Genomic DNA, 27666 nt, shown 5'->3' with positions numbered 1-27666 from the left:
CTTTTCCTTCCCTCTCCGATCTATAAGTGTTTTAGGACAGGAAATTAGAAAAGCAGTAATACCTACTGATAACACACAAAGGGAGAGGGCTGGGCAGATAGGGATAAAACAGAATGAATTTTAAATCCCCAAATAGAAAGACAACTCCAAGTGGAATTAAACTTGTCCTCAATTATGTTCTCACCTCATTTACCTTTCTATCTTGCACAACAGTTTTGAAATGTAGTTGTTTGTGGCCACATCTTTTTCCTCCACCAAATGTCACACGTCTTGAGGGCGGGTGGGGCTACTGTATCACCCATTTCGAGAAATGTATCTAGATTACGGGCTTCGGTTTCCCTCCTATAAAGGAGGGCTAAGACTAGCACCGACTTCACTGGATTGGGGCGAAAATTAAATGAGAAAATGCAGAGTGCTTGGTCCGGTAAACGCTTATTTCATGTGTGCTGGGTAATAATATAATTGTCGTTACCGTTATCCTTAGCCCACAGCCTCCCCCAACTCCTCCTTCCACCTATTTCCCACGCCGGCCTCCGCCTCTACCTGTAGACACAGCCCGCTAGTCCCGGTCCGGCCGGGGAAATCCTGTCATGAAGGGAAGGGTGGCCGGAAGCCCGGCTCCTGCTCTGCGGGTCAGGTCGGCGCCCCAGCAGCACACCGTCCCAGAAACTGAGCCCTCGAGGAGGAGGAGACCTCCAGCCACTTGGAAATCAGGGAGCAGGCTGCCCGGCGCCCCAGCTGCTCCCCTTTTCTCCCCTCGGCTCACCTCGCCTCAGCGCTGACAACCGACCGCCAGGAAGACCCGCCGCGGGACTCATTCAGTACCGTTGAAAATTTGAACCCAGATTCTCCAGTCAAACGCACCAATCAGAGTGCCGGGAACCAGCTATCCCAGCCTTCCGATTGGCCCTAGAGATCGTAGGGAGGCCGGAAGTCAGGATGAGGGACAAGAAAACAACCGGCCCCGGAGACTCCTGGGAAATGTAGTGCGACTGCGTGAGCCGGCTGCAACAACTCGAAAGAGGAAATTACCACAAGGCCCAGAACGGTCGGCTACACACTGTTTGGGAAAGGTGGTACTACCCACCGGAGAGAGAGGGAGTCTATTTAGGTAACAGGCGCGCGTCCTGAACTTCCCCAAAACTTTCACGGAAGGAAATTCTTCATTAGTTTATAATTCTCCCTGTAGTTGTGCATCGTGCCTTTGATTTTTCTTAGGAATTCACTTCGTTTTAACATCGAGTCCCCTGCAAGCAACATAGTCTCGCCCCCAGATTCTCTGCCAATCGTGAAGGAGTCTCTCAAACTCTTTATCCAGTCCACGCCCCAATATTACTGGCTAAAGCCGGCGGCTTTTTGGAGGTTTGGTCTTTCACTTTTAATGCCGTCTGCATCCTTGGCTCTATTACCCTCGTATTGTAGAAGAGAAAACAAATGCTCACAGAAGTTGAGTAAACTTATCTAAGATCACATTTTTTAAGTAGAGGAGATGGGATTTGAGTTAAGAACGTCTGATCCTATATATCATCAATAGTCAATTAGAAGATAATAGCAACAACAAGAACAAAAAGATCAACGTTCATAATAACGAAAAAGGCAACAAAGTTTTTAAAAGTAAGCCTAAGACCTTTACGGGAAATTTTAAAACTTCGTTGAATAACTATAAAAATAATTAAATAAGCTATAGACCTTATTAATGGATGGGGAGATCTAATATTGTAAATTCTCCATATTAAAAGTTCAAGGCAATTCCGATGAAAATCGCAATAGGTTTTGTCATGGAATTTGCCAAGTTGATTTTAAAATTCACATGGAAGGAAAAAAGCACAAGAAGTGGCATCTGAATTTTGAAAAATAATAGGGGGCAATCGCCATAACAGATCTCACAAATATTAACATACTACGAAATTATAGTAATTTAAAAAGTATCGTCAGTTGAGTCTATGGGGATACAATCAGCAAAATCCAGACGAGAAAACTCTACAGGACAAAAGATCTAGTATCTTCAAAAAATAAATAGAAAAAACAAAAACAAACAAACAAAAAAAAACAACAAGAGTTGGGTCTTTTTGTTTGTCTTTGTTTTTCAATATTCCTTATTTTTAGAGATACACATGGAAATGATGAGGATGAAATGACTCTAGAATTTGCTTCAAAATAATCTGGAATATGCCAGGAAGGGAAGGAGATGGGAGTATAGATGAAACAAGATTCACCACAAATTGATAATTGCTAAAACTGAGTGACAGGTTCAATATACATATATACATACACATACATATATGCATTTGAAATTTTCCACAATTTTTTTAAGCAGGGTATTGGCATAGAAAATTTTTTTAACAACAAAAGATCAGTAGAAGAATTTAAGGGTTCAGACACAGGCGCATGTATATCAGAATTTAGTAAATGCTGAGTAGAATTTCAAATCAGATGGCAACAAATAATGGAGTTAGGACATTTGCTTTTCATTTGGGGAAAATATTATGTTAGATTTTTATCCAACACTGTTTACAAAAACAAATTTCAGATGAATTAAAACCCTAAAGATATTTAAAAATTAAAAATTTTAGGGACTTCCCTGGTGGTCCAGTGGGTAGGACTCCACGCTCCCAATGCAGGGGGCCAGGGTTTCATCCCTGGTCAGGGAACTAGATCCCAAATGCATGCTGCGACTAAGGAACCTGCATGCCACAACTATGAGCCCACATGCCGCAACCGGGAGATCCCACATGCCACAATTGAGGATTCTGCATGCCACAATGAAGTTCCCGCGTGCCGCAACTAAGACCCGGTGCAGCCAAAGTAAATAGACTTTTTTAAATTAAAAATTTTAAGTTAAAATATATGTTTATGACATCGTGTAGGAAATTTTTAAGTAAGACATAAGGGGAAAACTAAGACATAAAGAAAAAGACTGACCAAACCAAAATTTTAAAATTCTGTTTGACAAAAGAAAAACAAACAAAACTGAAGGATAAAATATTTCCAACACATGTAACAAAGTATTAGAACCTAAAATGTAAACAACAACAACAAAAACAAAAACTCCTAAGAATCAGTGAGAAAAGGACAAAAGCTCAATAGGGGGAAAAAAATGGGGAAAATAGGCAATTCTTAGAAGAAGAAACAAAACTGGCCATTAAAGACATGAAAAGGTGCTTGGCCTCAGTAGTAATACTGAAATTAAATTTTAAACTTAATTTAAACAAAGAAGTACCATTTTTCACCTATCAAACTGACCAAAATTAAAAGTTTGATGGTATCAAAGATTTACAAGGTAACTCAGAAGGTTGGGGAAAAGGATGGGTTCAGCTGCTTTAAAGGGCAACTTGGCAACACGTATTTAAAATGTCAAACATGTGTGCCCTGTAACCTAGCACTTCTATTTCTAGGTTTAGTTCCAAGAGACACACATCAACTTTCACACAGAGAAACAGAGGCACAGTCACTGCAGCATTTACTGAGCACCTACAATGTGCCAGTGGCTGTGCTAAATGTGGGGATATAGCAGTGAAAAGACAGACAAAATCTCTGTCTTCAGGGAGCTGACATTCTAGTGGAGAAGACAGACACTAAACAAGGTGAATAAATAAATAAGTAAATAATATCTCATAATAAGAGATGATAAATGCAAAGCCATGACAAGAAGCGGAGGAAGGGAGGGCTGGACAGGGACAAAGGGAGGGCAGGGTCTGCCTAGGCTGTGGCTGCCCACCGACCTCAAGGTACGTGCAGGGCCACTGGTAGGGGTGGAGGTAAAGGTACTTGCTTTATATTAGGAGGGAAGGGGTATCAAAGCTGTGCTGTGTCCCGGGCCTGCTAGGCAGAAAGTGCTCAGTGAGTGAATGAGTGTATGAGGCAATGCCAGGAGGCCAGGATGTGTGCAAGAACTTCCCAAGTCCTTCCAGATTAACAAGAGGTAATAAGCCTGGCCCAAAAGATTCCTCTCTTGTCATTCCTTCTGCATCCATTGTAGTGTAGGCTGGGTCTCAAGTTCCCATTATTTACAAATGGGAGACTTCAAGGTCTGAAATCACCAAAGCAGAATTTTAGACCTGAAGGAAGCGCAGACATATCTGGTAGACCCTATCCACAATTTCAGTCATTACTCTTTTGTTGATTTATTTTATATATTTATTTATTTATTTTCTTTATTGTTTTTTTGGCTGTGTCGGGTCTCAATTGCAGCATGCAGGATCTTTCGTTGCTGCGTGCGGACTTCTCTCTAGTTGTGGCGTGCGGGCCTTTCTCTCTTTAGTTGTGGCGAGCCAGCTCCAGAGCGCGTGGGCTCTGTAGTTTGTGGCATGCAGGCCCTCTCGTTGAGGAGCGCGAGCTCGGTACTTGTGGCGGATGGGCTTAGTTGCCCCGTGGCATGTGGGATCCTAGTTTCCGGATTAGGGATCAAACCCACGTCCCCTGCATTGGAAGGTGGATTCTTTACCACTGGACCACGAAGGAAGTCCCTCAGTCATTACTCTTTTGGCCTTATCCATGTGAAAGGGGTTTGCAATTATAAATAGGGTAGCTCAGGGACGTTTGAACAAAGACCTGAAGGAGGTGAAGGAGTAAGCCATGCAGATATCTGAAGGAAGAATGTTCCAGGCAGAGGGAACAGCAAGTGCAAAGGCAGGAGCAGAGAGGCATGTTTTAGAAATAGCTAGGGAGTCAGGGTGACTGGATCAAATGGACAAGGAGGAGAGTATCAGAAGATGAGGCCAGAGATATTCTGGGGCAGGATGCAGACCAACTGGGCCTTAGTAAGGAAGCTGATTTTTACTCTGAATAAGGTGGGAGTCCTGGGAGGGTTTTGAGCATTGATTTACTCTCTACTTATAATGGGATAACTCTGGCTGCTGTGCTGAAAACAGAGGGAAGGGGAACAAGAGTGGAAATAGGGAAATCAATTAGTAGGCTGCTGCATTGTAGTTGTGAAAAATTGGAAACCACCTAATGGTCCATTAGTAGAGGGGGGTTGTTCAATAAACTGTCTATAGGATGGAATACTAAGCATCAGTTCAAAAAGAGTTTGGGGGCTTCCCTGGTGGCGCGGTGGTTAAGAATCCGCCTGCCAATACAGGGGACACGTGTTCGAGCCCTGGTCCGGGAAGATCCCACATGCCATGAGCAACTAAGCCTGTGCACCACAACTACCAAAGCCTGCACGCCTAGAGGCCATGATCCACAACAAGAGAAGCCACCACAATGAGCAGCCCGCACACCGCAACGAAGAGTAGCCCCCATTCACCGCAACTAGAGAAAAGCCTGCACGCAGCAACGAAGACCCAATGCAGCCAAAGATAAATAAATAAATATTTTTTAAAAAACGAGTTTGATAGATCTGGACCGACATGGAGATAATCTTTGAGACACATTCTGGAGTTAAAACACAAAGTGCTGATTGATTAGGGGTGTTTTTTTTTTCATTATGAAACCATTATGGGGGTTTTTTTCTGAACTTTAAGAACTATATTTTCTTACTGAAGTATAGTTGATCATAATGTTTTCTAAAAATATGCAAAACAGTGTACCACGTTTCCCATGGGTGTGATTAAGTATTAACAGCTAGCACTTACCGGGCACTTACCATAGGCCAGGCTCTGTTTGGAGTACTGTGCACATAGTTAACTCATTTCATCCTGACAATAACCCTGTGAGGTAGGTAATGTTATATATCCATTTTATAGATTGAGGAAGTTGAGACTCAGAGTGGTTAGAAAACTTCTCCAAGGTCACATAGTTTGTATGCAACAGAGCCAAGATTTGAACCCAAATAGGCCAGCTCTAGAGGCCAAACCCTTAACCACTGCCCTATATTACCTCTCCTAAACATGGATGTGTATATAGAGAGAAAGGTATGGAAGAATTCACAACAACCTGACAAGAGTGGGAATTTCAGAGGGAAGGAGCTAAACAGGACTCGTGGACAGAAAGGATAGATAATTGGATCTTTATTTTTAATTTTTTTAAAAGAATATATCCACGTGTTACTTGTGTGCTTTGAATTTATTATTTCTTATTATAGAAGGGGAGAGGAGTCTGCAAAGGAGAGAGGAGGGGGAGACAAGCTCTATATTTAAAAAGTGAGAGGGAAAGACCCAACATCTACTCCTGCCCTTTCCAAATCTTCTTCACTCCGTGTCTGTCACTCCCTCCACCATCCAACCTGTGGTCACCAGGCCAGAAATCTGGACCTGCCTTCCAGCTCACTGGAGACCTCCTGCTTCATGGAGAACAGACAACAGCTGGTCACTGGCTCTGGGTAGCGACGTAACCCTCAGACACCTCCAGGCAAGGTGGCTGTGATCACCTAAGGACACCCCCTGGAGAAGGTTGCAAGTGTGAGCCATTGGTGACAGTCATCAAAAAGATCTGTCTTCTGCAGTTCCCCTCCAACCAAACACAGGGATCTCTGTGGGTGTCCTGGTCTCTTCCTTCCTAGCTGATGTGTAATCCATTTTGGAGGAAGGATTACAGACACCTTAGCACACAGTGATTAAAAGCGATGAATTATAGAAAACAACCCAAGTATCCACCAACTGATGAGTAGATAAAATGTGGTAAATCCATACAATGGAATAGTATTCTTTAATAAAAGGAATAAAATACCGATACATACAACGTAGGTGAACCTGAAACATTATACTAAGTGAAAGAAGCCAGACTCAAAAGGACAAATATTGTATGATTCCATTCATATGAAATTTCCAGAATAGGCAAATCCATAGAGACAGAAATTAGATTAGTGGTTGCCAGGGGCTGGGGGCTGGGGGGATAGAGAGGAACTACTGATGCAGGGGTTTTTTTCAATAAGCTCACGTAAGGTAAGTGGTAGCCAGACTCAAGAGGTGCCTTTGTCTTCTTCTGGGAGTTGGAAGAGGGGAATCACTTGAAATTCCATCCTCTCCATTTGCAGTGGGCCCTGGCCTAGGTCAAACTACTTTAATGTGGGATTTAATATGGGAGACTTTTCTATGTTAAAAATTTTTTAAATTACAAATATTATACACGATTATGACAGAGTGAGAATATATGTTAGGTGCTGTATATTTATTACTTTATTTAATCATTGCAACACCCTTACCAGGTAGGTGCTATTATTTTCAATTTCCAGATGAAAAAAGCCGAGGCTCAAAAGAGGTGACATAGGGCTTCCCTGGTGGCGCAGTGGTTGAGAGTCCGCCTGCCGATGCAGGGCACATGGGTTTGTGCCCTGGTCAGGGAGGATCCCACATGCCGCGGAGCGGCTGGGCCCGTGAGCCATGGCCGCTGAGCCTGCGCGTCCGCAGCCTGTGCTCCACAACGGGAGAGGCCACAACAGTGAGAGGCCCGCGTACTGCAAGAAAAAAAAAAAAGAGGTGACATAACTTACTCAAGGTCACACAGCAGAGTTAAGATTTGCAGTCAGATCCATACGAGTTTATAAATATTTATGAAGTAAAAAGTGAAAATGCCCTAAGCCTCCCCCCCTACCCCATTGTCAATCCCACTCCTCAGTTTAAAAATTAGTGTTAAAAGATGAGTGTGAATCTTTCAAAGGCTTTTAATGCAAATACAAACCCTCATATATCTATATCTATAAACGCATGCATTTTTGTATTTTACATATGTGTGTGTTTATATATTTAAAAATTTTTCATTTCAAAAGTATTGCCTACTTGTTTGTAATATTTGGCAAATATAGAAAATAATAAAGAACCAAAAAAATAACTATAACCTAGCCTTTAGAAGCAACCTCTCCACTCTTCGCATTTAAGTGTATTTCCTTCTAGTTTTTTAAATCTCATAAACTGATTTTATTAGATATTGAGTAGATACAAACATAAATGTATGTATATGTAAAATGAATGAAAGGCATAAAGAATAGTAAGGCAACACATTCTGTACACATACGTACGATTTAATTTAACAAGAAGAACAGTTCTATTCTCTTTCAAGCTCCCAACTTTATCCTGTTCCCTGGTTCATCCTGTACCCTCCCCTGTGAAGGTGCAATGGCTGTCTTGAATGTTGTGTTGATCATCCCCTTATACTTCTTTATAATTTTACCACATAGGTGTATTTCCCTGTATGAATTATCTACTTATTGCTGCAGAACAGATTACCTCCAAACTTAGCAGCTTACCATGACAAGCGTTATTATCTCATACAGTTTCTGAGGGTCAGGAATTCAGTTTAAGAGAGTGGTTCTGGCTCAGGGTCTCAAATAAGGTTTGTAGTCAACCGTTGGCTGAGTCATCTGAAGGCTCGGTGGGGCGGGAGGATCTAGTTTCTCATTACACATGGGCCTCTCCATACTGTTACTCTCCATGGCTGTTCACAACATGGCAGCTGGCTACTTCCAGAGTGAGTGATGAGACAGAGAGATAGAAGAGAGAGAGAGAAAGAGAGGCATGCCATCATCTCTGCCATTTGTTATCAATCACACAGAACATTGTGAGAGGGGACTACACAAAAGTGTGAATGCCAGGAGGCAGGGATCTTTGGGGGCCTTCTTGGAGGTGGCTGGCTACCATAAACCCTACACAGTGTGTCAATTAATTTTGCCTGTTTTCAAACTATATATAAATGGAATCATACTGCATTATTCTTTTGCAATGTTTTTCATGCAATGTGTTTCTAAGATTCTTTCAAGCTGTGTATAGCTAAATCTGCTTATTTTTTCACTGTGTCATATTACTATGTAAAAACATACTACTATTTGGTTAATCATTTGCTATAATTAACAGTTGGGTAGTTTCCATATTTTTGCTAAAAGAAGTAGTATTGCTATAAACATCCTTATACCTGCATCTCACACGTGTTAAGAGTTATTTTAGAGCATATATCAAAAAATAGAATTGCTGGGTCATAGGTTGTAGGCATCTTCAATTCTACTTGGTAACAATACAATTTTTTCCAAAGTTATTCCATATTCTTGAATCACACTTGATTTTATCAGATTTTCTTGGCCGAGGTGAGGGAGTTGCTGGCGAGGCAGTAGTGCCGTCAGCAGAGTAGAAGGACTTGAGCTCACCTCCTCTCATGAAAACACCAAAATCACAACTGACTGCTGAATAACCATCTACCAAAAAAAGGCAGATTTTCTCATTTTTGCCAATCTTGTGGGTGTGAAATGATATCTCACTGAGGTTTTAATCTGCATTTTTCCTGATAACTGGTGAGGTTGAGCATCTACCTCAATCTCTGGTTTATTGACCACTCTATTTCCATTCCTCTTTAGCATCTGCACAAGGGCTTTCTCCATTTTTCTTTTGTCTTTATCATATTGATTTCCCAGCCTTTTTTCCTATACATGGTATTTAGAGTTGAGATCATGTCACACATCTAATTTTGTATACTTTTATTTTCACTTCATATTACACCATAAGCATCTCCTCATCATCTAAATCTCAGCAAATGTGTTTTTAAACAATGCTTTCCAATTAAAAAAAATAGTCATGTTTAGATAATATAGAAATTATAAAAAGGAAAATAAAATCATCCATAATTTGATTATGTAGCAATAACCACCTTTTTGCATCCTGGCGTAATTCTTTCTACTATATGTTGCATGTAATGTACATTTTTTAGTAAATTAGAATAATTCTCAGTATAGCTTTGTAACCCTTTTTTTTTTACAAAGTGTTATGTTTTGAGTATTTTTCCCCATCATTAAATATGTGTGAATTTAACCCATTTAAAGTATCACCCTATTTACTGAATTCTCAGTTTTAATTTTTCTTTCCTGTGTTATAAATAACCTAGTATAAACATCTCTGTGGATAAAATTTGGTTGCATTTCACTTCTTTTCTTAAATTCAATTCCAATCAAAGATTATTTTTCAATGATCTTTCCAGAGCCATTTTTAAGGCTCTTGATAAATATTGCAAAGTTCCCTTCCCCAAAGGCTCTATCTTCCCCCAATATAAATCTCTTCATGTCCTTTCTGTTCAAAAAGCCTGGTTGGCTCCTCCAGTGCCTATTTAGTGTCCTGCACATGCAGATACATGTTTACATTCAGTCTCCTTTGCTACCATTCCCTCTTAGCCATCCCATCTGGACTCTCCTGTTAACTCTCCATGCCTTTGCTGAGGCAGCACCTTCCACCTTAAATACCCCTCACACCTCTGCTCTCTCCTGGCCTCCCAAAGCACATCAGAGACTTCCATAATAAAAATTTCCAGGGCTTCCCTGGTGGCGCAGTGGTTAAGAATCTGCCTGCCAATGCAAGGGACACAGGTTCGAACCCTGGCCCGGGAAGATCCCACATGCTGCGGAGCAACTAAGCCCGTGTGCCACAACTACTGAAACTGAGCTCTAGAGCCCGCGAGCCACAACTATTGAGGCCACGTGCCACAACAACTGAAGGCTGCACGCCTAGAGCCCGTGCTCCGCAACAAGAGAAGCCACGACAATGAGAAGCCCGTGCACCGCAACGAAGAGTAGCCCTGGCTCACTGCAACTAGAGAAAGCCCATGCACAGCAGCGAAGACCCAACACAGCCATAAATAAATAAATTTATTTTTTTAAAAAATTTCCACATTGAAGTGATTGTGACACCACAGGTTTTAAAAATGGAAATCAGATCATGTCCTGTACCAGTTTAAAACCTTCCCATGGGGACTTCCCTCGTGGCACAGTGGTTAGGAATCCGCCTGCCAGTACAGGGGACATGGGTTCGAGCCCTGGCCTGGGAGGATCCCACATGCCACGAAGCAACTAAGCCCATGAGCCACAACTACTGAGCCTGCACTCTAGAGTCCGCGAGCCACAACAACTGAGCCCGCGCGCCACAACTACTGAAGCCCACACACCTGGAGCCCGTGCTCTGCAACAAGAGAAGCCACCGCAATGAGAAGCCCGCGCACGGCAATGAAGAGTATAGCTCCTGCTCGCCGCAACTAGAGAAAGCCTGCCTGCAGCAATGAAGACCCAACGCAGCCAAAAATAAAAATAATTAAATAGAATAAATTAAAAAAAAACACCTTTCCATGGAACATAAAAAATTCAGAAATTGACACAAATACACTTGGGAATATAGATTATGGTAATGGAGACATTTCAAGTGAGCTGGAAAAGATGATGATATTGGGATAATTGGGTAGTTATTTAGAAAAAATTTATGGATTCCTGCCTCACATCTTACACTGAAGGGAATTTATGATGGAACATAGATTGAAATGTAATATATGAAACCAAGTAGAAGAAAACAGAATTATTTTTATGATATCAAACAGAGGTCTTCATAAGAATGACATAGAACCTGGAAACCACAAAGGAAAAAGACATACATTAAAATACATAGAAGGGCTTCCCTGGTGGCGCAGTGGTTGGGAGTCTGCCTGCCGATGCAGGAGACACGGGTTCGTGCCCCGGTCCGGGAAGATCCCACATGCCGCAGAGCGGCTGGGCCCGTGAGCCATGGCCGCTGAGCCTGCACGTCCGGAGCCTGTGCTCCGCAACGGGAGAGGCCACGGCAGTGAGAAGCCCACGTACTGCAAAAAAAAAAAAAAAAATAGAAAATAAAAGTTTTTCCATAATAATAAATAATAAGCTGGAAAACTATTTATGACTTATATGTAGGAAAAAAAAGGATAAACATTCTACAAATCAATGAGAAAAAAGTTCAACAGAAAGACCAACTGAAAAAAGGGCAAATGAAATGCATAGAGAATTCATCAGAACAAGACATTCTCCCCCAAAAAGACTCATAAATATGAAAAATTGCTCAACTTCACTCTTAATAAAAAGAAATCAAAATAAGAGTGTCTCTCAGTTTTTATCTGATTGGTGAGGATAAAAAGGTTTGATAACACACTGTGTAGCTCAGGATGTGAGGAAATAGGCAGTCTCATACTTTACTGATGGGAGGACAAACTGGTACAGCTGCTATGTAGAGCACATTGCCAATATGCATTAAAACGAAACAAAAAACAAATTCATATACTCAGTTACTGGTAATTCCACTTTCAGGAATTTACTTAACAGATAAACTCCCACATATGCAAAATAACAAATGGATAAGTTATAGCTTTATTTATAATAAGATAGGACTGGAAACTACCTAAGTGTTCCCAAATAGGGGATTGGGCAAGTAAATTATGGCATATCTTTATAAAGTTGTGTGTTAATTTAAAAAATGAAGGCCGACTATAAACATAGAGCTCAGCAAAAAAAAAGCAAGATGTAGAAGTGTCTATAGCAAGCGACTGGTTGTGTAAAAACATTTATACATATAAATTTGCTTGTGAATACAGTGACCGTCTCTGAAAGACTACAGAGGAAAGGGCTTAAGAGTGATGACCTCTGTGAGGGGAACTAGGGATTGGAAAGCAGGTGTGGGAAGAGGACTTAATTCTATGCTCTTTGGTGTATTTTTAATATCCTATTTTTAATCAATTAAATTATCACAAAATAAAACACCTTTGAATGTTTAGAATCAAGTCTAACTCACTTCCATGGTCAACTTTTCAACCTCCTCTCAACCCACATTTGCCCTCCCTCAGTCACACTGCTTCTCCTTCAGTTTCTGGGAAATGCCAAGATCCTACTGCCTAGGGACACTTTGCACAAGCCAGTCCCTCTGCCAAGGTTGATGTTCTCTAAACTCTTCCGATGAGTTGGCATCTTCCTACACTTCAGGTCTTGGGTCCTGTGTCGTCTCTTCAAAGAGGCCGTCTCTGGCACCCTACACAAACAATTGAAACAGTTGAAAAAATGCCTCTCTTCCTCACCAGGGCAGGGAGGACAAGGCTTACGTCTCTCACCACCCACTCTAAAGGAGCACCTCTTCCTTCACCCTCTTTATGACAATACCCTGATTTGCTTTCTTAAGAGCACTAGTCACTATTTGAAATTACCGTGTTCGTTTTCTTAGTTGTTTACTGTCTCTCTCCATCTCAAGGGTTTAAGTCTCTATGAAAGCACGGGCCATGTCTTGTCTTGTTCCTAACTCTAACTTCAGCAATCCAAACAATAAACATTTGCTGAGAGAAATTATGCAGCATATACTAGGGACTTCACAAATAACAACTTTTTTAATCATCACAATAACTCAATGAGGGAGGTTGGTTTTTACTCATTTTACAGTTAAGGATAATTGAGGCACCCAGCAGTTGAGTAACTTGCCCAACCAGCAAAGCTGGAATCCCAGACACAAGGTTCTTAGACACAACGCGATGCTTTTTCGATATATAAACTGACGGGTGGATGAAACTGGCTAAATGAATGAATGAATGGAAATGTGAACGTAAACGTTGATTTTTTTTTTCTTGCGTCTCCGGGTTCCCCAGCTCCACCGCAAGGGGGCGCTCCCGCCCAGTTCTTGACGCCAGTCCTCAAGGCGCGCACTCCCCTTGCGTCTCGGGCTCGCGCGCGCTGCCGCGGCACCGGAAGTGACTGAGCTTGCAAGTTCTCCCGGTCTCTTCAGGGGAAACTGAGGCCGACTCGTTCGGAAGAGACAGCGCGAGCCTTCAGCCAGGTAGGCCGGCCCAGGTCCACGGCGCGGAACTTGGCCGCGAAGAGCGCTCGCGTCCGAAAACGACCTGGCGCATGAAGGGGGTATGTGGCCCCCCACGGTTCGCGGGGCTCGCAGGTGAGAGCGCCGCCTCCCTTGTGCGTGGCAGGCGCTGCGCCCAATGGGAGCCCTCGCCGTCCTGCTTGCGTGCTACCTGGGCTCGCTGATTGGCTACGCCGGGGCGGGCCGCCGGGGGCGAGACCCCTCCTCCCAGAAAGGTCTAGGGGGCGCCCCTGAGGGAGAGTAGTTGCCTAGCAACGGGGCGGTGGCCGGGCGGGTACCTGGCCTAAAGCGCGGAGGAAGCTGCGAGGCCGCAGCCCACCGACCCCGGGCTCCGGAGAGGTGCAGCTCCCGGCCCCCAAGCCCTCCCGGGGGCGCCAGGAAGCCGCCTGTCCCCAGGAAAACGTGGTCTCAGCTGTGGGGGGTCTCGAGCTGGCCTCGACCCCTCTCTCTGACACGAGAAGAGTCCCGGCGCCTCACCCTCGCCCGGTCTTTGTGTAGGGCGCCGGCGGCCATTGTGTCCGTGCGGGGAATGGAGGACCCGGCAATCCCGCACCGCCACCGCCAAGTCCAGGGCCTTTGGGGAATTCAGAGAAAACCAGCGGCGTTTCTGGGGGGTCCCCGGCTTTCAGCCTCCCAGAAAGGCCCGGGGATGGCCTTTCCAAAGTCAGAGCGCAGATCCGAGGCAGTTTTTCCCTCTCTCCGCCCCTCATCGAAACCTTGAGCCCCATTGAGAAGTCCCTTCAGGGTTTCTTCGGAAACCTCACCTTGGGCTGGTACTTAAATAGAAAAAAACAAAAACTAAACCTCACACCAGCCATCTCCGAGAGAGTTCTCCTGGCTCCCAGTAGGAGGCGGAGAGCCAAGGGGCGTGCAAGAGCGAGGGGGCTGGGCTCCCGGGTGGCAGGAGGCCGCGGCTGCTGAGCGGCCGCCCTCGATCTGGGCGATGGAGGAGGAAGCAAGCGAGGGGGCCGGTTCTTGAGCTTCGTAATTCCTGTGTCGCCTTCTGAGCTCTCAGTCCGCCGGGTCGCATGATCCCTCCAGCCGGAGCTGCTTTTTTTGCCAGCCGCCGCGAGGCCGGTTGAGTTACCGGCATCCCGGCTGCCACCTCCTAGCCCGACCTATGATACAAAAGATTTTCCGGGGGCTGCACCTGCCTGCCGTTGCCCGAGACATTTGAATGTAGGTGGTGTGGGGGTGGGGTTGGGGGGCAGACTGCCCATTGGGGTGACTTTCTGAGGAAGACATTTTGGGGAAAATGGGATGGTTGAGGTAAAAAAAAAAAAAAAAAAAACAGCCGGTGTGATGATTCAGAGCCCACTGGTGCTTTCAATTTGACTTCATTCAAGTCCCTTGGAAGCTAGACCCAGACCTTCATAAGAGCCGCAAAGAACCCAGGGCTGGTACCTGGAGAGGGAATGGGATGTTGTAGGGTAAATGGCATGCATATTAATTTTTTTTTCCTGAAGCTCTTTCTCTCCCTTCAGAACCTTATCTTGGCTTTGGATCTCAGAAGAGAACCACTAAGCAGAGACCAGACTCAGTGAGTGAGCAGGTGTTTTGGACAATGGACTGGTGGAGCCCATCCCTATTATAAAAATGTCTCAGAGCAATCGGGAGCTGGTGGTTGACTTTCTCTCCTACAAGCTTTCCCAGAAAGGATACAGCTGGAGTCAGTTTAGCGATGTGGACGAGAACAGAACTGAGGCCCCAGAAGGGACTGAATCAGACATGGAAACCCCCAGTGCCATCAATGGCAACCCATCCTGGCACCTGGCAGACAGCCCTGCGGTGAATGTAGCCACTGGCCACAGCAGCAGCTTGGATGCCCGGGAGGTGATCCCCATGGCAGCGGTGAAGCAAGCGCTGAGGGAGGCAGGCGATGAGTTTGAACTGAGGTACCGGCGGGCATTCAGCGACCTGACATCCCAGCTCCACATCACCCCAGGGACGGCATATCAGAGCTTTGAGCAGGTAGTGAACGAACTCTTCCGGGATGGGGTGAACTGGGGTCGCATTGTGGCCTTTTTCTCCTTCGGTGGGGCACTGTGCGTGGAAAGCGTAGACAAGGAGATGCAGGTATTGGTGAGTCGGATTGCAGCTTGGATGGCCACTTACCTGAATGACCACCTAGAGCCTTGGATCCAGGAGAACGGCGGCTGGGTAAGGACCACGCCCCTTGTGTGTCCCTTTTCCTTGGCCTCTGGTCAGATTCCCAACAGCCTTTCCCCTATGTGTCTTTCTCTTATTCTGGGTGATTATTGGAGACGTTGTTTGTTAAGGAGACCTGACTGGCCTCATTGCACCACAAGAGGTTAACTGTTCTGAAATACAGGTGACCTAGTTCTGCAAGGACCAGACATCTTCATTCTGGTCATCCTCATGACCCTACTCTTTCATACTTGTGTTCTAGTTTCTCTGCAGAGGAAAACATAGCCTGTGTGTTCATTTGGCCCCAAACCTTTGAGAGTGGGAAGTTAGTCCAGTGTTCCCCTCACCCTGACATAATGGCTCACCGTGCTAAGGGGTGATGAGTGTAATGCCTGCAGAAGATAGTGAGTATCAGTGACCCACAAGCCCCTTCAATCTTACTCCCCTGGGATGTCAATCCTGGCCCGGGCTTCCCTCCCCCAAATCAAGTTCCCTTTATTTCAGAGTTTGCATGACCAGACTTCGCATCCCCCTGGCTTGGATGGCTGAGGATTGTCTGATTTTAGGGTGTTAGCTGTGCCAGTGGGCCAGTTGTGTTTGTGCTGCGCCCCTATGTTCATTGGCTCTAAAGTGTGCAACTTTCTGTGTGGTTGGCCAGTTTGCGGAGCTCTTGCTGTGTCACTCATTAAGCCCAGGGACTTTGCACCTCACTGCCTGGGGTCGGTTGGCGAGCTCCAGCTGTTACGCCTGTTGCTTTCCGGCCGGGGCCCTGGGGCCTCTTCACTGAGCACTGTTTGCTGGCAAAGCAAGAACCTGGTCTGTGGGGCTCCTTGGAACATTGAGATTCAGTGACAGACTTCAGAAACAAACTGACACAGGTGTGAGTTCCAGCCCTGTCACATAACTAGCCGTGTGACCTTGGACAGGACAGTTTACCTTGAGCCTCAGCTTCTTCCACTAAAAAAATGTGGCAAGCCCTCCTTGCCTTGCAGTCCTTGGAGCTAATGTGAGCACAGTGATGGACACCAGCAAGTTTGCTGTAGTAGTCGTCGTCGGTCGCAGGTATACTTTCTGGGCCCAGCAGTTGTGCCTCGTTCCTTTGCCAGGGAGGGGAATTCCCTTGCCCATCACCAAGTCAGGGTGAGCTAGTGGTGAGAGATTCTTTACTGGCGGTCATTGTAGGCAGTTTTTGCTTTTCTGCAGTGAACTCAGTTCTATCTCCTTGCTTATCTCCCTGCCTCGGGGAGGGGCAGGGCTTATGAGAGGTATTTTGTCCCCTCAGAAAACCCAGAAAATCAAGCAGCCTGTGGAAAATAAGTCATTGATTGAAGGAGCTGAGGTGGAAAGGGCCATGCATCGTGGACTCAGGAATGTTAAGAATGCAATTATCCAGAGGCTGGGCCTAGGGTGTGGTAGGCACTTCAGTTTACCACAGAGCAAGGGACCTCCTGGAACCCCACCCCCTGTCTTATTTCCCATTTCTTTGCAACTTCATCAACTCTTCCCACTGCCAGTTCTTGTAAAAGGCAAAGGGGTCAAGTCAGTAGAGGTCAGAAGACTGGGGTGGGGTTGCGGAAGGTAAAGGTGGAGGGCTTTCTTTAGCTAAGGCTGGCAGACTTGAAAGCTTTTCTGTAAATGAACTCCCTGGAGAGATAAATGATTAAATAGTTCCTATTGGTTTGTGGGATGACCTCTCTTATTCCCCTCTGCTTTGATTCTCTTTGGGGGCAAATATTTGTTTAACTTATTACAGGAGGGACAGGATTCCAGCATTTCTGACACACCTTCTGAGGCATCTCCAAGTAGAGACTTGGGCCATTTGCCCACTTTGCCTGACCGTTGTCTTTGGCCGGTGGTCCTAATACAGGTGGGTTGTTGCCAGCTATTAACAAAAGGCAATATGGGAAAGGTTCCTGGCCTGCCAGACAGCCTCTGAGAGGGCTGCCTGGACCAGAGAATTGCTAGTCACCTGGTATTGCACGTAGAAAGAGGTTTTAGACACAGCAGCACTGGGCAAGTTCGTTAGATCACCACTGGATTGAAATTCCATCTTCTGTCTCTTTGCTCAAGAAAGAGGTTTTAGACACAATAGCACTGGGCAAGTTCGTTAGATCACCACTGGATTGAAATTCCATCTTCTGTCTCTTTGCTCAAGAATTATCAGAGCCCGTTGGACAGCATACCGTATGTTACTTCCTCTTGGTGAACAGAGGGGATGTGTGCAGAAGAGCCAGTTATGTCAACCATTTCTGGGCACGCATTCTCCCTGAGGCCAGGAGGTAAAGAACATGTGACATGGGATCCTTTGGGTAGAGGGTACCCGCCCACTTCCCTCTCAGGGACCATCCTGTTTGACTTACGGACTGGCTACTGCAATGGCATCTCATAACCTTCCTGGAGGCTGTGGCTGGGGGATCCATGAGTGTAAGAGTTACGGGCCATTCCACCCTGGGATATGCTCTAAATTTAGCATCCCTACAGGAAAGGAAAAGGAAATGAGCCTTTAGAGAGTACATTTTATGCATGAGGCATTATGTTAGGTATTTTACTTATGCAACCAAAATTCACTGAGCATCTACTATGAGGAAGGCATGTGCTAGGTGCTGGCCATAAGCAAAACATGGTACTTTCTTTCATGGAAATGACATGCTATTTCATATACTCCACACAATAACCTTCTAAGGTAGGTGGGTTTATTCCCAGTTTACATATGAAGCTGCTGGTAGCTAAGTGACTGGCCCCAGGTATTCCTCAGCCAGTTAAGTGACTGAGTGAGAATTTACACCTAGGTGGGCCTGACTCCAAAGCCTAAACTCTTTGCCTGCATTTCAGATTGTCCTAGGAGTAATAATGTGAGCCAAAGGTGCTGTTGGGCCAAGCAAAACATGCCTGTGGAGGTGCTCACTCGAGTCTGATGCTGGCCTTGTTCAGGAGTTGCAGGAAGAACAGCACCTTTGTTGGCAGTAGCGGGCTGCCAAAGGCATGTGTGTAGCCTCCGCACATTCTGGCACTGGTAAAACTCAAGTGGGTATCAGGGTTTTGCCCGGTGAGAGTGGGCTTCTTTTTTTTTTTTTTTTTTTTTTGCGGTACGCGGGCCTCTCACTGTTGTGGCCTCTCCCATTGCGGAGCACAGGCTGCGGATGCGCAGGCCCAGCGGCCATGGCTCACGGGCCCAGCCGCTCCGCGACATGCAGGATCCTCCCAGACCGGGGCACGAACCCGTGTCCCCTGCATCGGCAGGCGGACCTTCAACCACGGCGCCACCAGGGAAGTCCTGAGAGTGGGCTTCTTGTTAATTTTTCATTGTTAAAACTTTCTCAAGCCCTACCAGTAGGTAAGAATTGTGTGCATAAAGGGAGAATATGGCTTGCTCCAGGTATGTCTACTTAATTGTGGGTGATGCTCCAAGGACTGGAATTCCACACATATAACCACACCACCGCCTACCTGGAGTCACCTGCCAAGATGCTGAACCTGTTTATCTCTCTTGTCCATCCATCTCTCCCACCTGTAAAATGAAATAGACAGCTGCCATAGCTTGACTCTAGTAAAGGATCTAGAACAAAGGCTCTCCTTGGCCTTAACTGCAGGATGGAGGTGCCTCTTTTAAGGAATGGGCTACCTGCCTACGAAAACTGAACTTTGCCCCCAGAGTTTCTTGAGAAACAAAGCCAGCCGCTGAGATGTTCACTAGAATGATAGGGACAGAGTGTTTCTGGGGCTTTCCAATGGGAATGTGGACAGCTATGTGGTGGGGACCCAAGTGGGCCAGGCCATTTTGTTATCACTGTCCCTGGGAAACCCCTTAGCTTGATGGAAACACCATTGTTGAAAGCAATGAACAGTTGTTGGGGCGGGGGTGGCGGAGAAACCATAATTTGGCCTTTCCCAGGCTGCATAGCTCTGTGGTCTTCTAGTTTCTGTAGGTTTCTTCTTGCCTGTTCTGTCTTCTTTGGCACTAATGTATGCTTCGCTGAAGCACCTCAGCGACTTTTGCAGATCTCAGCAGCTGTTCGCAGTTCTGTGGTTTTCTTGGGGAAACCCCATTAGAAACCCCAAACGTGGAAATTTTTAGTAATCTCTCATTCAGGTCCCAAAGTGAGGTAGCAGTGTCTCAGGGGCTCCCCCTCAAAACACCCGGTTCTTCTGGATGTACATTTGAAGTTGCCCTTAAAACGCCATCACCATCACAGGGTTTTCCAGGCTTCCTGAGACTGATTTCCCCAGTAGCCCCACAGAGCCCTTAAGCTTCTGGTAGAAAATACCCAAGTATTTTTTCAGGGGTCCCCAACAGAACCTAGAGGGTTTTCTTGGCTTTTGTGTGGGTAGTCACCAGATTTGTTTGGGCTACAGGAAGCAGCAGTTGTTACTTCTCCCTTCCCCAGCAGGTATCTGTCCTGAGGCCAGTGGCTTGGGCGTCCTCCCTGGTTTTTCCAGTGCCCTCAGCCTTCCATTACAGAGCTTTATTTTAGCAGCGATGGTTTTGTCTGGGTTTAGCATGGATAGGTTTAGGGGTAATTCCCAGTGAGCTGCTCTTCTACAGAAACATAATCTCCTACTACCTAATGAGCAGGGCTCTGTCCCCACCCCCAACCTTCAACCTAATTCCATGGAGTTCCTCCCCAAGGACTCCCTCTCTTTTCTTTGAAGGAGCCACTCTGCTCCTGGATCCGCTTCTCTTCTGTCTCTCCAGCCGACAGTCTGTCTTCCCCGTTCCCAGTTGGCAGATCTAAGTCAGACAATCCCACTGGGTCTTTTTGTTTAGCATGGGGAAGAGAAGACCCAGGAGACCACGGTCACTGGTTTCAAATATCTGCAGGAAGAGGGGCTAAGACTATTTTATTGGTATAGTACCCAGCAGAACTTGGATAGGTAAATCACAGTGGTAGAGTTTAAATTAGTATAAAGAAGACATCTAACACTACCATACCTCTACCAGGTTTAGGAACTTCCTGAGGGTGGAGTCCACATCTTGTCCATACTTGTTTAATCAGCACTGAGCAGAGATCTTAGGCGTAGCAGGTACCTAATGAAAGAGAAGAGAAGCCGCCTAAATTTCTGAAGAAACAGACACTTATCAAACCAGAATAATAGTAATAGGAATTGCCCTTTATCTAATCATTCATTCTTTTTTTTGGCTGCATTGGGTCTTCATTGCTGCGCGTGGGCTTTCTCTAGCTGTGGAGAGCAGGGGCTACTCTTCATTGGGTGTGCGGGCTTCTCATTGTGGTGGCTCCTCTTGTTGCGGGGCACAGGCTTTAGGTGTGCGGGCTTCAGTAGTTGTGGCTCGCGGGCTCTAGAGCACAGGCTCAATAGTTGTGGCACACGGGCTTACTTGCTCTGTGGCACGTGCGATCTTCCTGGACCAGGGCTTGAACCCGTGTCCCCTGTATTGGCAGACGGATTCTCAACCACTCCGCCACCAGGGAAGTCCCTAAACATTCATTCATTGATTCAGATAATATTAATTGAGCTCCTGCTGTGTGTCAGGCTGTCCTAGGCACTAGCAGTACAGCATTAAATAAAATTAAGTTTGCATTGTGGAGCTTACATTCTAGTGGGGAGAAACAGACAACGTGTAATTACATACATACATAACATATATCAGGTGATACTAAGTGCTATAAAGAAAATAAAGCACATTGAGGCATAAGGCATGCCTAGCAAAAGGAGGTAAGGCTGCAATTTTAAAAGAGTGCATAGAGAACGCATCACCAAAAGGTAATATTTGAGCCAAGGCCTGAAGAAGGTAAGGTGGTGGTCGATGTGGGTACCTGTAGAAAGAGTGTTATAAGCAGAGGGATGGACTCAGGAGGGAGTGTGCTTGGCATGCTCAAGGATGAGCAAGAAGGCCAGTGTAGCTGGAGAAGAAACAGTAAGAGAGTGGTAGGAGGTGAGAGGGGAGAGTGGTTGGGATTGAGGGGGGAGAGGTAGCCAGGGGCCCAATCACATGGCCCTTTACAGGTGATGGTGAGGACTTGGCTTTGGTAGAATGAGAGAGGCCAGGAGAAGATTAGGAGCAGGGGTGAAATGATCTGAATTCTGCAAGGGTGGCAGCCAGGAGCCCAGTGAAGAGGCTGGTGAAAGCTGTCAAGTGAGAAAGAAGAGTGGCTTGGATCAGGAGGTAGAGGTGGAAATGGTGAAAAGGGACCAAGACCAGGCTTGCACATGGCATATTGATGGGTCTGGCCACCTTGAAAGCCACGTTTTTTAACCACTTGGAGATCATAGAATCAGGGCTAAATAAGCTAGATGTTCTGGGATAGTCTCTTCAAATGTGGTGTGCTGAATGGTCCTCCTCCACTCTAGCACTAATTCTGTGTGGATAACTGCACCATGTCTGGGTTGAGGTCCCACATCACCCATGTCTAGCTCTGTGACTTTGGGCAAGCTCCTTGAACTCTCTGAACCTTGGGGCAAATATTACCTGCCTCACAAGGCCATGGCGAAGACCTAACGAGATCTGCCTGCGATGCATAGAGCCTGGCACAGGTTGGTATCATAATTCTGATCATCTTTGCCACAGAACTCGTGTTGGAGACCCATTCACAGAATCTACAGCGTCTATTCTCCCTTGTTTGGACTCCGTAGTGACCTTTGGGCATATCCTTAGGGCAGGCAGGCCGTAGCAGTGTTCCTGTCCTGCCAGGAGCTCCGTAGTGTTCCTTTGCATGTTGGTCAAGCACTGGTCTTAGTCAGGATCCCAGTTCTAGTCTCAAATCTGCCTTGACTCACTGTCTCACTTTGGCCAAGTCATTTTACCCCTAGGCCCCAGTTTCCCCATCTGTAAGATGGAGGGTTGAAGCTGAGTATAGGAATCCTGCTTCTCACTGGCCCTAGGCCTTGTGGATTCCATCATTATGGCATATTTCACGATAGTTATGCTTTAGGGTGGCTCTTTCCTATCAACAGCTGCAGCACTTTAATTGCTAAAAATTAACTAATCCCAGTGTTAATGTAGGGTAGTTTATCACTGACCCCACAATATTTCCACTCCACATTTATGTAGCACTTTACAGCTTAGAAAGCACTTTCATATCCACCTTGCCTTTAAAAATTTTTTAAATTTTTTTATTATTATTATTTTTAATGGAGTGAGTTCTGCTCATTATTTCCCTGAGGGACTGTGGTTCCAGTGTTCCCAGATACTTTGTATTTTTTTGGCCCTGCAGCATGCAGGATCTTAGTTCCCTGATGAGGGATCGAACCTGTGCCCCTGCAAGTGGGAGTCCTAACCACCGACTGCCAGGGAATTCCCCCCACCTTGCCTTTCTGATGCTTATAAACCAACCACCCAGGGAGGTGAGCAGAGAGAAATCAGGCTGAGAAAGATGAAGTGACTTGCCCAAGGTTACATCAGGAGGAAGATGCAGGGTTTGGACTTTCACATCTGGACTAGACCACTTATGTCATTTGTGACCTTGGGCAAGTCTTTTAACTTGTAAATGGCTATAATAATAGCGCTTTGCACTGAAGATTCAGTGAGTTAATTCATGTCAAAAGGCTCTCAGAATAGTGACTGTCAGTATCAGCAGCAACCAGCAGCCGCAACCAAGGGCTCCTTCAGTCACATCATCTGGCTTCCCGTTTATTACATATTGATTTTTGTAAATAGTGTTTTTGCAGAAAGAAACTGCCTTTGGGACCTTCTGCTACTTGGTTTCATCCCTGATGAGACTCTCAGGCCAAGCCGGAGCCTTAGGGCTAGCTCCAAGCTACAGGGCTTTTTGGGCAGACTCCAGAGCTCCCCTCGGAACTAGAGGTTTTTCTCTCACTCTTCAGGAAATGCCATTGCAATGACTTCCATGGACTGCTTCCTGTCCCACCCCAGCAGTCGGATTCTTGCTGGCAAGAAAATTCTTGCTGGAAATTGGAAAGTAATATCCCTAAAGGCTCCCGCCTCACACAAACTCCTTTTTTTGGCCATGTCTCTCCCTTTCCTCTTGTCAGTTACTTTCTTCGCTTCCTCCCCCTTCACCCTTCACCTAGCTTCTCTCTCCAGCCTGTGATCATCCCTTTAAGGTTTAGAAAATGCATTTCCACTGAGTTCTGTCAGAGTTTTACACCCACCCCACACTGGGGGTTGGTCAGAACTCCTGGGTTCTCTCCTGGCTCCACACTAAGTAGCAGTTTTAGTCTTGGACTCCCCCTAGAGGGACATTAAACCTGTCACTTGCAGTGCCTTGTGTCATCCATTAACCCTGGGTTCCCCCTGGGTCCCCACCCCATACCCCGCACAGGCCTGGGACTCCTAAGAGAGGTCTTAGAGGTTGGCACGTAGAAATCCTGCCTCTTGGAGACCGATGACAGAGGGAAGAGTGAAGTGGAGCCTGCCACTCCCTCCCCGAGGTCACCTTTCAGGAGGAAGCTAGAAGGTTGAAAACCTTGTTGGACAATCATCTGAGGAATGGGAGCTAGCCTGGGAGGGGATTGGAACGCACTCAACTATGCCTCAGATCCTTTGTTCCGCTCTTGAAAGGGAAACATTCCCCTCCCTCCTCCCTGGCCACACACGTGCCTTTGTTCCCCTGAGTCAGGCGGGGCCAGGAACACTGTGTCCTTCCAAGCAGCCTGACTTGCCTCCCCAGAGACTGGCCTCCTGGTCATCGGGACTGAGATTTTTGCTCAGGAGCCCCCAGCCTCATGTCCTTTCCATAGAAGAGTCTTTCTCCCAGAGGCTGAGAACTTGCCTACAAACAGCTGCCCAGGGATTTCCCTAGAATTCTTCCATGGGATACCCGTGTCCCAGGATTACACAGTCCCTCCCTCTTATTCCACTTGGTGATTAATATTATTGTTAACGTTACTATTAATAGCACCTAACATTTATCAAGTGCTTATTCTATGCCAGGCGTTGTTCAAAATGCTTTATATGTATTAATTTATTCCATTCGCAGAGCAACACTCTGAAGTTGCTACCATTATTATCCCTATTTTACAAATGAGGAAACTGAGGTACAGAGATGTTAAGCACCTTGTGAAGGGTAGCATGCTTAGTAAGTGGCAAAGCCTGTGAGGGTGGCTTCCAAGCGCCCACTTTTAAACACTACACCTTGCCCCCTCCCCTGACTGTACCAGTGTCTAAATGATTGTTGGCATTTATTCAGTGCTCACTATGTGACAGGGCTTTCACCAATTTCATCTGTGTTACTGTCCAACAATCTCAGCATTATAGGACAATGAGATTTGGGGGGACCCAGTTAGTGGGAAGCAGAGTCAGGATTTGAAACCAAGTCTGTCTTAGTCCAAGCCTGTGTTCTTTATCTCTAAGCCATCTTAAAAAACCCTACAAGGTAGGTGGTGTCATCTTCATTTTATAGTTGAGAAGACTGAGACTTAGAGAAAAGTGACATGCTCAGGGCCACACAGGCTAGTGCCAGGACGACCTGGGCTTCAAACCTGAGGTGCTTGTCGTCACAACACTTCATTGCCTTAGTGGTCTGTAGCCTGATGATAATTGCTTTTATATGCATGATAACACTTTATAACTCACCAGACTTCTTTGTATACATGATTTCACAGTGAGGTGGGTATGTTCAGTCCCATTTCAGGGAGGAAACTAAGGCAAGGGGCCTTAGTCCCACAGTAAATGGCTTAGAATTCTAGCTTTTAACTCAGTGTTATCAATGTTGCCTGCCTTCCCTAAAGCGGGATTCATTGCTTGGAGCTGTCTTCAGAGTTTTGTTTCATTTGTTAAATCAGCAAATACTGGTGAATACTTTATTTGCGCTAAGGGCTGGGGATACTGTGGGTACTGCAATGAGGGGAACCGGGTCCCATCCCTCAGTGGTCTGTTTCCATGCCCTACACCTTGGGCCTTGCTGGTGTCTTTCTGCCATCTGAGTCAGGCTGTGTGCATCACCCATCCGTCCCCTCAGCTCCCAGACACTCCAGGCAAGGGTCATGGTAGTATGTATTGATCACTTTCTACATACCCATAGATAAAACTCTGCACTCAGATTTGAAACTTAGCTTAATTTCTTTTTTTTTTTTTTTTTTTTTTTTTTGCGGTACGCAGGCCTCTCACTGTGAAACTTAGCTTAATTTCTTGCTGGTGGCGTAGCACTAGACAAATCAGCTTTAAATTCTCATCCATAAATCTGAGAGAATAGTACCAGCCTACCAGAGTAAGTGAGGCTCAAATGAGAAAGTGAAATGCAAAAGTGTTTTTTTAGTAATAATGACAGGTGCTATGTGTTGAGTGCTTGCTCTGTGCCAGGTGCTATGTTTATGCCCCTGACATAATCATCGTGTTTGGTCCTCACAACTGCTTTGGTGTGGAGATGGAGAATCCAGAGCTTCAAGAGGCTTTATAACATGTCCACAGTACCACACCTTGTAAGAGGCAGAGCTGGGTCTTGCACCCAGCTGTATCTCATGCCAAAGCCTACCCTCAAGTCACGGCATCATTGCTTCTTTGCAGGCCTGGACTGGCTTACTTTACCCTGAGTACCTGGCACAGGACCTGGGGTTGGGCAAGGGCTCAGCCAGGATCTGCTCAATGAACATGAAGGGTTGTTATTATTAGATGCAGGTTAGGCTACAAAAATGTCTCTGTCCTTAAGGAAGCAAACTCATTTAAAGCAGTAGGAATAGACTCGCAACCCTTGGTGAATGGCTCCAGGCAAACTGTGCCAAATCTGTATTGTAGACTCCAGAAATGGAAGAGGACAGACCCCCTGGCTGCATCCCACAGGTGCCCTGGACCCCTGCCAAACCAGCCCACTTCCACAATTAGCTAGCTACTCAATTGGTGGCTTGGTCCAGGGACCTCCACCCTCAGCCTGCATCACCCCATGCACCTTCTCCCTCACCAACTGCATTACCAGCCCAAACCCTAGTGTCAGGAAGGAGAAAGGTCACCACTAGAGGCTTGAATAATAGCTTTCTCAGCAGTGTGCCTTTGTGCAGTTCACACCGAGTCCTCAGTTTTCTCATCTGTAAAATGAAGGTAGTAATCATCCCTTAATGAAGATAGTGGTACTAATCTCTTTGTCATAGGCTTGCCAGGGTCACTCTTCCCCTAGATCTGATCAGGGCTGTCTTAGCATTTAGGTCTCAACTCAAATATCACCTCTCCTAAAGAGTAAAGAGGCCACCTTTGTTTACCTCTTTACTGCCTGACTCCTCTTGTAAAAGCTAAGCTCCCGGAGTGTAGGGGGTTTGTTTCAAGTTTCCTTCATCCCCAGCATCTAGCAGAGTGCTTGGCACATGGGATCCACTCAGTGAATACTTGCTGAATGAGTGAGTGATTCTGTAGCCTACCTAGCACAGTGCCTGAATACAGTATGCTCAGTCGGTGTCAGGCATCATTACTACCTACTAGGAAAATTTGGACCGTGAAGGCTTTCAGTAGGTGAAACGAATGTGGCAAGGGCAGCCTTGATAGGTATGAAAGATCCACACAGAGCTGGAGGGTGGAATGTGTATGATGAAGCATTTGGGAGACAGTGAAGAGGCAGTCTGGCAGAAGAGGGTCTGGGCTGTCAGTAAAGCTGGTCAGGGAGAAGGGAATGGTGACTGATGGTGGAGGCCCCTGGGCAGAGGGATGGAGATAGTTGCTGGTAGAGGTGGGCCCAATGGGGAGAGGCCCAACACCAGAGCCATGCAGCCAGGTCTCTAGTTATCGCTGGCAGAGAGAATCCCTTGCCAGCCAGGGCTCAGCAGGGAGAAAAAAGCCAGATGCACCTGCGACCTGTGGATCAGGTAGGCTGCCATGGTTGTTATTTTGGGGCTCCAGGCCAGGTGCAGATTCAAAGGCTTGATTGAAGCCTTTTGGCAACTCTGGTCTCAGCAGGGGAAACATCATCTGTCTCCTGCCACCTGTGGCATCAATGCCAGGAAGGTACCCTGGGCAGGCCCAAAGGAACCCAGCTTTCTTGCTGCCCTCATGGAGTAAGAAATACCCCCCAGGCGAGGCCACTCCTTCCCTGCCCCACAGCTCCCTTTCCGAAGGGCTAAGGTGGCAATAAGGTACCTCCTGTCCAAGAGGCCCCCATAGTTCTGGCCCATGGAA

At 46.1% G+C, this 27666-nt stretch overlaps 2 protein-coding genes across 7 annotated transcripts in view; one reads left to right on the top strand and one right to left on the bottom strand.

Annotated features, from left to right (window-relative positions):
* TPX2 (TPX2 microtubule nucleation factor) overlaps positions 1-847 on the bottom strand; it is a 61262-nt gene extending 60415 nt beyond the window's left edge. For both annotated transcript variants that reach the window (XM_030830957.2, XM_060285443.1), the window contains exon 1: positions 767-847. The gene's annotated coding sequence lies outside the window, so the exon portion shown is untranslated. The remainder of the gene's footprint in view (positions 1-766) is intronic.
* A 12485-nt stretch (positions 848-13332) lies between these two features.
* The window catches only part of BCL2L1 (BCL2 like 1), a 51986-nt gene continuing 37652 nt past the window's right edge, over positions 13333-27666 (top strand). The window contains exons 1-2 of one of the 5 annotated variants that reach the window (XM_030830965.2): positions 13333-13463; positions 14987-15662. In XM_030830965.2, coding sequence (XP_030686825.1) covers positions 15099-15662 — 564 coding nt within the window. In that variant the 5' untranslated portion in view covers positions 13333-13463; positions 14987-15098. Of the gene's footprint in view, positions 13578-13733; positions 14682-14968; positions 15663-27666 lie in introns of those variants that run through there. The other 4 variants (XM_030830963.2, XM_030830967.3, XM_030830961.3 and 1 more) reach the window with 4 other exon arrangements.

The sequence above is a fragment of the Globicephala melas genome, chromosome 15 (genome assembly GCF_963455315.2).
Source record: "Globicephala melas chromosome 15, mGloMel1.2, whole genome shotgun sequence".
NCBI classification, from domain to species: domain Eukaryota; kingdom Metazoa; phylum Chordata; class Mammalia; order Artiodactyla; family Delphinidae; genus Globicephala; species Globicephala melas.
The sequence above is the reverse complement of the archived record's forward strand: the minus strand, read 5'-3'. Positions and strand labels throughout refer to the sequence as shown.